General features: G+C 33.5%; 1 protein-coding gene and 1 pseudogene across 2 annotated transcripts; one reads left to right on the top strand and one right to left on the bottom strand.

Moving 5' to 3' along the window:
* The first annotated feature begins 2,103 nt into the window (after window positions 1-2,103).
* On the top strand, window positions 2,104-3,318 carry LOC147934680 (uncharacterized; annotated as a pseudogene). Its single transcript, XR_015573179.1, has one exon. The product of XR_015573179.1 is annotated as an uncharacterized LOC147934680 (transcript).
* Window positions 3,291-6,602, bottom strand: LOC147934679 (serine/threonine-protein kinase WNK8-like). The gene is made up of 8 exons (XM_087476620.1): window positions 6,109-6,602; window positions 5,880-5,944; window positions 5,484-5,521; window positions 5,161-5,388; window positions 4,846-5,066; window positions 4,604-4,761; window positions 4,122-4,521; window positions 3,291-4,034 (listed from the first exon to the last, which is right to left on the bottom strand). Exons 1-8 carry the CDS (start codon window positions 6,185-6,187, stop codon window positions 3,460-3,462), a joined length of 1,764 nt encoding a protein of 587 aa, XP_087332746.1. The 5' UTR covers window positions 6,188-6,602; the 3' UTR covers window positions 3,291-3,459.
* Between the last annotated feature and the right edge of the window lie 4,699 nt (window positions 6,603-11,301).

Here is an 11,301-nt window from a genome sequence, read left to right as displayed (position 1 = left end):
CTTATAATTAGTCAAATGCATTGGATTGTTACACATTCTGACCCTAGAAACAGTAACAAAGCTGTTTACTGCTTCGAATCAATGTTTTCTCGGTTTTAGCCTGTTTCGGGACAAAATGGGTATAAGGGTTGTCTAAACACTCCAAATTCATCCCGAATTCTTAAAATTAGTCAAATGCATTGGATTGTCACACACAAAAGAAAGCTGTTTACTGCTTCGAATCAATTTTTTCTCGGTTTTAGCCTGTTTCGGGACAAAATGGGTATAAGTGTTGTCTAAACACTCCAAATTCAACCAAAACTCTTATAATTTTTTTAAGGTTTGGGTTCTCTAGTTTACATTTAAAATATATTTTGGAAATATATAAAAATAATTAGATATTGAATAGAATATTTTTTAATTAATAAAAACCATAAATGATTTAATATTTTTTTGGTCAATGTCGGAGTCAACACCAGTCTTCACCGGAATTAATCAATCAGTATACCAGATTGTATGTCTATGGTGTTGAACACATGACGTTATATAGTTCATGCATGTGACCATGTAATACATATACTTCGTGTAGTTTAGTATACAATAATATAATTAGTATGTGTGACCATGTATTCACCTATACTTCATGTAGTTAGCCATCTATTTTCCATTTTTTTTTGTCCCTTTTACTACTCAACATTGTCATTGCTCCTTTTTTTTTGTTTTAAGTCATTTGGTTTTTTCATAATAATGTCCACCCCGTAATTTATAATTTGGAAATTTATAATAAATTGTGTGATGATAATTGACAAATTTGCCAAACAGTTTTCTGAAAAGGATCAATGTTTTATTTTTAAACTTATCTATGAATTTATTCAACATTTTAAAACCATATAAATGAATCTTTCTAAAAAAAAAATTAATAATCGATAAACAATATTATTTTTCTTGGTCCCAAATTGTTTTTATGGATCAGCTTATAATTTGATAAATTAATAACTATAAATTAACATATTAGACTTACCATAAATTATTGCTTACATTCTTATATGTAACATGTTTTTTTTTGTCCAAATTATATAGCCTAACAATGTTCAAAATAACAATTAAAGACATTAAAATTAAAGTGTGCTCCAATATAGATGAACCATACATAAAATAACAAGAATAAAAAATTCAATTAATTTTGTAATATTTTTATTATATTATATAATATATAAATATACTATAATTTATCTTTGTGTTTTTGCAAAATGCGGGACTTCGGTAATTTTTGCTTCTGTTCCATCCTTTTCCAATCGGGAATAAAAGTTTGTCTTATATCGAAAATGTCCTACATCAAGAATCTCCCGAATGTGTTTTTTTTTTAACTATATTCAGTTCTCAAAACCTAACTAATTTGATTAAGTGTCAACTTGGAAAAGGGTAAATATCTACTTTATGATGATATCCAAATGGAAATACGACGTTTGAATCTCTTACCCAATCCCTTTAAATATTTTATATAAATTAGGAAAAAAATATATGGAATACCCTAAATTATCAAGTTGGGCAAACACACATCTATAGGTGTGTCCCACATTACTCATGTGGGTTTCACGAAACGGGTTTTATATGGGTCAAAAAAATATTAAATTTGTTGCGGGATATACCTATCGAGGTGTGTTTGCACAGCTTGATTATTTAGGTTATCCCATTTGAAAAGTTTGATTTTTTGTTATTTTTTATTTGATTTAATAGTATACGGGTTTAATAAAAATCTAACAGTTACTAATTTGGTTCAAGTTTGATCCGGGCATACTTGGATTAAAACTTTGTAGTGAAATCATAACTATTTCAAATATTCGCAAATTTACTAAAACTAAACCAATTTAAATTTGAATTATATTGATAAATATGACCCCGCACGTACGTGCCGGTCCAAACCTAGTTTTAATTACAAAATATATTAACTTTCGTCAAAAAAACATTTGAATATTTAAGTTTCATAATTTGTAGGAAAAAAAAAGTTTATTTGACCAAAGAAAAAGAAAATCAGTTTATAAATTGATATTTATCAGTTTATAAATCAGTTTATAAATTGATATTTACCCCCCCCCCCCCCCCAAAAAAAAAAAAAAAGGACATATCGTCGAACATTTTTATTCTCTCTCTTATCATCGCTTTCAGATAGTTCCGAGATCGAGATTGTTTAGCTGCGTCGCTAAAGAAGCATCTATGGCGATCTCAGGCGAAGGAGACAAAGAAGAAGCTGTTTACTCCAATCCCCGATGGTAACAAGTTCGTATACCAAATCCTCAATGGTCCAAACGAACAATGTTTTGATAATTTCCGAATGGACAAGCCTGTCTTCTATAAGGTCTGTGATCTCTTTCAGACCAGAGGCTTATTGCGTCACACTAACCGTATCAAGATCGAGGAACAGTTAACAATCTTTCTGTTCATCATTGGTCATAATCTTCGAACTCGAGCTGTTCAAGAACTCTTCTGTTACTCTGGTGAAACCATCAGCCGCCACTTCAACAATGTTCTGAATGCAGTTATTGCAATCTCCGTTGATTTGTTTCAATCCAATCCGGATTCTGATACCTTAGAGGATGATGATCCTAGATTCTATCCTTATTTCAAAGACTGTGTTGGCGTTGTTGATAGCTTTCATATACCTGTTATGGTTGGAGTCGACGAGCAAGGTCCGTTTCGGAACTGCAATGGACTTCTTACCCAAAACGTTCTTGCAGCCTCTTCCTTCGATCTTAGGTTCCGTTACGTGTTAGCTGGTTGGGAAGGTTCAGCTTCTGATCAACAAGTTCTCACTGCAGCTTTGTCTCGGCGTAACAAGTTAGGAGTCCCTCAAGGCAAATACTACATTGTAGATCACAAGTACCCGAATCTTCCTGGCTTTCTCGCGCCGTATCACGGTGTTTCAACCAACTCAGGAGAAGAAGAAGCAAAGGAAATGTTCAATGAGCGACACAAGTTGTTGCATCGAGCTATTCGCAGGACTTTTGGAGCTTTGAAAGAACGGTTTCCGATTCTGACATCAGCTCCACCGTATCCTCTGCAAACACAAGTGAAGCTAGTGATTGCGGCTTGTGCACTGCACAACTACGTCCGCTTGGAGAAACCAGATGAATATGGTGTTTAGAATGTTTGAAGAAGAGACTATGCCGGAAGCAGGAGGAGATAGAGGAGTGGCGGCTTTAGAAGAGGGGCATGAACATGGGTTTCCACCAGACGAAGTTGGAGATAGTTTAAGGCTAAGAGATGAGATCGCATCTAATCTCTGGAACAATTATGTGCAAAATCTGTCTACCTTTTAAATAAATGTTAGCTTCTTTAACAGTTTTTTTTTTTTTTTTTTTTTTTTAGTTTGTCAAGTAAAAAAAATTCTTTACATCAAATCAAATATATCCAAACACCAAATGTAATGTAACACTAATCTCAGGGGAAGAGAAGACACCAAAAGAAGAGTAAATATCAAAATCAGGAGATGATCACAGCTTTTTGCTTTTTCGTAATCCATTTCCGCTTTGCGTTCTCTATAGCATCCTCTTTCAGTTTCAGTAGATCTTGGAAGGATTGATTAAACTGTGACTCGATCAAGTTCAGTTCAGTCTTGAGGTCTTCTGGGTAGTCATTGTCTGAAATGGAAAGATTGTAGATGGTTGACATCATTGAGCAAGAATCCAGAAACGAGTTCATCGACTCTGCATCTCGACCAGCCTCCATGGCAGCGTTTGCGTCGTTTGAAGAGAAGGGTAAGTAATAGTCTGCGGATATGTCTGACTTCATTGATTGTCCTGCAGCTTCTTCATCTTTCGAGTTCACAGTTTGCTGATTTGCTGCTTCATGATCGTCAATGGCTACATGTGGAGAGTTTTGATCATGATGCGACGAGGTTCGGTCAGAGTTAAGTTGCATCATCAAGTCATCTATCATGTCAGCAATTACAACAACTTCTTCGCTTGTTAGATGCAGTTCCTCAACCATTTCCTCAGCGATTGCCTTAGCTGTGTCTGAATGCAGATAGAATGCAAAGTGTACGATTCTACATTTACCTGTATTAGGACATTCAATTGATTCAGCAAATGAAAACTGTGACAAGACTGAGTCTGGATAGAAGGTATTTGTTATAGCAAACGAACCAGATGAGCCAGCAATACGCAGAAGCATTGCTGCCGTGACATCATCACTCCTCTCTCCTCTCAACCTGAACTCCTTATCCTCTGCAAACCTCTGAAGTTCAATGGTTTGGCACCATGAGTAGTCTTCATTGCTTTTACGAGAGGAGCCACTGGAGACACTCCTATTCTCGTTATGATCCACATCCATGGGAAGATGTTCATGCTGTGGTGGTCTCACAGGTTTAGATGCTGTGCTTGATGAAGCAAGAAGAGCAGAGTCCTTGCACCCATCTCTTGCAAGAAACGGGTCCTTGGAGAGATCTAGAGCAGTTGGTCTTAAAGAGGCAGGAAGAAGACATTTCTCTATAAATTGCCTAACTTGAGGATCATCAACTTTGTTGAGAGATTGCGGCTTTATACCCTGCAAATGCAAAGTTTCATCAAAGGGGAGCCCAGCTTCAACAAATAATTGTGATGAAAAGTCAAGATCGTGGAAGACTTACCGAGGTGACCTTCTTATAAATTTGAGCCTGGTTTCTGCACTCGTTGTATGGATATTCACAGGTTACCATCTCCAACATACACATGCCAAAAGAATAGATGTCCACAAGCTCATTGTATTCCTCTTCATACAGCTCAGGAGCCATGAATTCAGGAGTACCTGAATACGCTCAAAAAATTTCAGCTACAGTAGATTTTCAAGGGTCTAGGAAGGAGGATATATATTTTTTTGGTGTATTACTACCTATCACACTTCGTGCAGTGGGTTGCTGCAGAACAGTTGCGAGTCCGAGATCTCCAATTTTGACCTCTCCAGTATTTCCATTGACAAATATATTGTCACACTTAAGATCCCGGTGAATAACAGGAGGAGTCTGAGAATGCAAATAGTTCAAGCCTTTAAGAATCTGCCTTGCCCAGTTCTTGATGGCCTTGGGATCGACCTTCCTATGCTTCTTACGGTATCTTGGCGCATCGAAAGAAATGGTAATGAGAAGAAAACAAAAAAGCGAAGGATCATAATAAGAGAAGAGAAAGTGAGGAGGAGATAGATACTTACAGCCGGAGACTACCAGAGGTGAAAAGCTCAGTGATCATGTTAATAGTCTTGTTCTTTTCGTCAACCCAAGAGTAGAAGAGTTTGATGATGTTTTCATGTTTAAGAGCTTTTAGTAGATGAACTTCAGAATAGAGCCTTTCAAGTTGACCAGGCATCTGCATTACATCCTCAATGCTAACTAGGTTCCAAGCAACTTCAATCCCGTCTACTTCGTCAAACGCCTTATATCTGGTATATATATATATATATATGGATGGGGGAGTTAACAAACAAGTTTTCCTTTGGAACAAAAAACACAAAAGCATAGGGTGTAGGAACCATACACAGTCTTGAAAGCTCCCCTCCCCAGGACATCATCATACTGAAGAATGGAAACAAAAAAAAAAAACGAATAGATGAATCACTCTTTTGTTTTTCCACCATATATACTATACAAAACAACAATGCAACATGATACTTAAAGTTGATTGTTCCAAAATGTATGTGTAACACAGATTAAAAGTTGAAACGCAATATATCAGTAAACGAAACACACATTGCTATTAGCTAATTCAAAGAGAAGTCATTCAAACTAGGTCAAAACGTTCTGATCATTTTCCTCATAATTCAAAAAAATTAGATTGAATGCAAATTTGTACACATGAATCAAACGAAGTTTCATAGAGAATCAGAGAGGATAAAAAAAAAAAAAAAAAAAAAAAAAAAAAAAGGTGAGGTACCCTGATGTAACGGCCAGAAGGATCTTTCTCGGCGAAATCAGCCTCTTCCATGGACGATATCTGACCTAAAAATCCAGAACCAGAAGCCATATATGTATGTGTATGCACAAACAAAACAAACAAACCAATTGAACAAAAGTAGGGAGCGGAGAGGAGGTTTTGAGGTGAGATTACAATGGTGAAATTGAAAGGAAGCAAAAGATCGAGGAAGGGAGATTATTATTATTACAGGAAGAAGAAAAAAATGGGCTATAAGAAATGGACGGAGAAGACGGAGATGATGATGATACAATCGGAGAAAGCCTCATGAGCGAAGCAATACGAATCGATTGAAGAAGATCGGAAACGGAGTTTCGCGGCGGAAGGAATCATCCCCTTCATTTCTCCGATCTCTCCACCCCCTCCCTCCGTCGTGATTATCCTTCTCGGTCTCTTTTATCAGACCAAATAATCCTTCTTCCATTGATAATGATGATGATCCTCCATGATTTTTGCAAGAATCTAGAGAGAGTTTTATTATTGCGATGAGATGGATGGCGAAATCAACAAGGATGAAGAAGAAGAAAGAAGAACAAGGGGATGATGATGAAATCGAAAGGGAATAATTAAAAAAAAAAAAAAAAAAAGGGGTAAGGCGGCCACCAAATAAATCGGGAAAGTCAAATTATCTGTCTTTATCGAACCAATAACGCTCTCTTTCTTCTCTTCTCAACTGCTGCTCCCTCTATCCCACAAATCCCTCTATCCCACAAAAATTGATGTTTTGATATATTTTTTATCCAATAAAGATTAATATTTTGTAAATTTCAATAACTAATTATTAAAAATATTTAAAATTTTAAATTGTTATTAGTTTAAAATTAAATAATATCTCTTTAGTCAAAGAAAAATATATATTTAAATTCAATAATCATTGTTTTCTTAAAATGTGTAAAAAATTCTAAACATCAATTTTCGTGGGACAAAGGGAGTAATTAATAGATTTGGCATTCTATTTTCATTTATTTCAGGCCCTTTATATATATATATATATATATATATTTGTCATTTTTCAGGTTTTGTGGACTTTGGAGTACTAATTTCTTATATATTAAAAAGTTTTGTTAATCGTTTTTTTCTTCTTTTTCTTTTTTTTTTTTCTAAAAAATCATCTGAAATATGTTACTGTATTGTAAAGATTTTTTTATTTTTTTGTCAATTAAAATCAGGAAAATTGTGGAATTTTAAAATTCCTTGGATCATTACCATATATATACCATCGATTATGTACTTTACTATTTTTACAAGATTTTAATTCGTGATACACCGCAAGACAATTTTTTTAAAAATAAAAATATTTTAATTTTTTGTTTTTTTATATTTAGTTTGTTTTGTTTAATTAAATAATAATTTTGTTTGGATTGTCAATTATTAGAACAATAATAAGGGAAATAAATACATAAATATGTAATTTATAAGCTATTTTCGGATTAAGTCACAATTTTACCAATGATTTAATTGTTTTACAAAATTTTAGTTAAATTACCTTGATTTAATATGTCTATTATTCTTATATTAGTGGTATTGACCAAATAATTAAAGGAAGATTTAACCCGTGTTTCAAAACCGAATTAATAATATTTTATATTTATACTAATGTTAATTCAAATCGTCATGTTAATAACATGTCCCGCTATATAACAAACCGTCATATTAGTGGTTTAACCCGTGTTTCAAAACCGTCATATTAGTGGTTTTGGTTGTGTGTTGTGTTTTGTTTGTGAAGTTGATATTTATATATGGAAAATTCTTGATGAGCAAGGAGTTTACGATCCGTAGCAATAAAAGAGAGATTTTAGTGTTTTCCTATTTGAGTTGATAACATTATCGCATACTAATATTCAGTTTCTTAACACGGTATATATTATATTAAATATTTTTCTTGATGCTAAAGTTAAATATACCCGATTATTGAGTTTCTAAAGTTGGGTTCTCGTTTTTATGAACTTTATTAACATTATAATAATTATTATGATTGTAATCATTTGTTACTCAAACTCGGTTGTGTCATTTAAATTTAAGAGATCATACAGTCTCTAAAGATCTATTAAAATAGGTTTGAAGATTTTTATGGGATTAGAAATTTAATGTGTAGAGTTGTTTTTGACAAAATCGAAATGTATAGATGTTGTCAAGCTATTTATGGCAATAAATGTATCAAATTATGTCGATTTAAATAGTTCCATTAAATGAGTTACTAGGAATTGTTATTTTAGGAAAATAATTAGGGGTTAATGTTGTAAATAAAACAAATTAAATAACCAAAACTTTAAGGACATAACACAAAATGTACTTCAAAAATAATATTATAGATTAAGGTTTTTTAAATTACTAATCGGATAATGGATAATAGATATAACTATAATTCATATTTAATAAATCTTGAATGGTAGAACATTAATACAAAGATCTACATCATTTTGTCATTGAATAATATATTTTTGTGTCACCCTCTACCTCTTTTACTAGGCTCACTTGTTTTCTTTGTAGTGACTACAGGATCAGCAGTTTGAGCTGGACTAGCGAGGTGATCCTTATCAAACACTATGTTTTCACTAGTGGTGTTTCGGGGAGCAGTTGCTATTGAAGCTGCTAAGATACTTGTAGCCGGTGTTCTCCATTAGATTATTATTTTTTTCATGGTTTAGTCTATGTTTTCTCATTGTACTTTCAGATGGATCTGCGCAGAAAATCATATCTCTGCAGTCTGCAGCAGTATTGAATATGATGAAATCTAGATAATAATTGTTACAAAGTTTTCAAAAATTTCCAATCACTTCTACCGAATCTGCATGGAACAAACTATTATCCAGATCTCACCTACTTTTTGTTAAAATAAATGTCCAGAATGTAATTTGGATAATAACTTGTTCCATAGAACTTAGGAAAAATGCTTAGGAAGACATACCAAAAAGCAGCATAGAAGAAGAGTAGTAAGATCTGCTTTGGTGAGTTTCATTTATAGGTCTTTTTCGATGTTGTTTACCATAATGAGGGTAAATACTATTAGACAAAACACTTATGTTAACAAAAAATATGTGAAATCTGGATAATAACTTGATAAATAGAACTTTGTTAGAAGTGCCTGAGAGAGTTTAACTTTATACGGGCTAATCCACATAATTACTAAACATATTTTGACCAAAAAAAAAAATTACTAAACATATATCCCGAAACTTTTAAATTCTCTATGATCACTAACACATGCTATAATGTATTTTACTACTTTTATTATTAAGGTTTTTATATTATTAATTGGATAATAGATATAATTATAATTCAATTTTAATGAATCTTGAATGGTAGAACATTAATACGAGATATAAATCATTTTGTCGTTTTGCCCAAATTAAAAAACAATCATTTGTCGTTATTTTGTTTTGGTGAATACAATCATTTGTCGTTGAATAATATATTTTTGTGTTAAAATATCCAATTGCTTTTATTGAATTAGTTGGTCAAACAGAGTATGTGATGAGAGAGAGAACAAAAAAAAAAAAGGAATTGTTACAGCATCATTACTCCAGTAATTTAATGGGTTACTCTTAATTTTGGGGCCTAAAATTATATTATAAAACCAATATTTGAGTCCAATACGCCGAGTATCGGTTCTATGGGAAGGTTTGGGAGTAATCCCTTGAGCAACGATACGTGTCATTTAGTGATTGGTGAACTGATAAATATAAAAGTTAATTTCTTTTTCTCATATTTTTTCATTCTTTCTCGACATCTCTCTTCTTTTTCTTCTCTCTCGTTCGTGGGGGATAAATCACGATTCTTCTCCACCGGAAAAATCAACCGATTAACATCAAATCGTTGATTTATCCAGCTAATCTCGATGGTTTTTGGGATAAACGGAGGGTGATTGGAGACTGTATTGGCGTAACCCAGCCTATTAGGGTTTGTCACTTCGGTTCTCACGATTTGGCGACGGCGAAGGTTCCATAGTGGTGGGACAACGATGGCGGAGGAGTGGTGGGACAACGACGGATGTCCGGCGAGGTCCACCGTCTAACAAATTGGAGAGATACAGTTCGTCTTCTGATCTATGTTTTTTGTGTTTTTGTAATTCATCTCCGGTGATCTTGAATTGTTAGGGTTTCATAGTAATTCGATTGCTTGTTAGAATTGTTCATCTTTGTTGTCGATTTGACTTATTAGGCATCGAGCGTGAGATTAATTTGATGTTAATCTTGGTTTTGAAATATGTTTGTATGATTTAGGGTTTCAGTTTAATTAATGATTATTGTCTGATAGCTTTTTATGAATGAGTGGCTTATTATGTTCTTGTTTTGTGTTATAGCTTTTGTGTTATAGCTTTGTATGTTCTTGTTTTGTGTTTTGTGTTTCTGTTACCCGTGTGTCTTTTTATTGGTAGAGTGTAAGTGTAGTTTGATGTTTAACAAGATTGTCTTGTTTTCTGCGAGGTTCTCATGAACTGGATATAGAGGTTAAATGATGAAGAGTGGTGTTCATGAAGTGTTTTACCGGTTGGATAGTCAAAATTGATAAGGTATGGTCCTATAACTCTCATATGTTGTTGTTAGTTTTTTTCTGAGATGTGATTGGGATGAATGAGTTGGTTTTGTTGTTCTTGTTCTAGTTCGGTTTACATATTAACTGTTCTTGTTCTGTTTTGATAAAACTGTGAGTTCTTGTTCTAGTTTGATGTTTTTTATAAATAATTGTGCTAAAGGTATGATTTGGGATGTTTTGCCGTGTCCTGTTTTCTTTTTTTGCTCAAGTGTTTTAAAATATTTTGGGAACCCGATTGTTGTTCTTTCGCACAATTATTTTGGAAGGTGAAATTTGTTTCTAGTTTGAATAAAAAGCATAATTACACTGGTTTATTGAGAAACATGATTGAATTTGAATTTAGTATTGACTTTAAACATCACCTTTTGGAAAATTTGTACACAAGTAGATTTACTGAAAAGTTATTCAGTTGTCTACTCATAGAGATATACTGAAAAGTATATCTCTTGTCAACTAAACACTCATTAGCCTTTTACCTCAATTAAACTTTACTTTTTTTATCTAATCTTCAGTTAAAAAGCTAACCTAACCTTGAGTTCAATATAAACCCTCTCGTTTGTCATCAGAAAATTATGTTGATCTTTTGAATTCTCAAATAGATCCCAACGTTTCAGATAATCCTAACCCTCCACATTCTGCTAAATCCTCTCAGCCTATTCAATTTAGCAACCCATTCTCTTCTCAGCCACCCCACTTTACCTCAACATTCTCTTCTCAGCCCCCTCATTTTAGCTCAACATTCTCTTCTCAGCCTCTTAACTTTAGCCCAACATCCGAAACTGAAGACTGTATAGAGGTTACAGTTGAAGAGACTGAAGAAAACGGCGGCAGAGGAAGTAGGAAGCGG

This window comes from Camelina sativa, chromosome 11 (genome assembly GCF_030686135.1).
Source record: "Camelina sativa cultivar CO46 ecotype springtype chromosome 11, ASM3068613v1".
In the NCBI taxonomy this organism is placed as follows: domain Eukaryota; kingdom Viridiplantae; phylum Streptophyta; class Magnoliopsida; order Brassicales; family Brassicaceae; genus Camelina; species Camelina sativa.
Note: the sequence above shows the minus strand (reverse complement) of the source record. Positions and strands in the feature narration are given on the sequence as shown.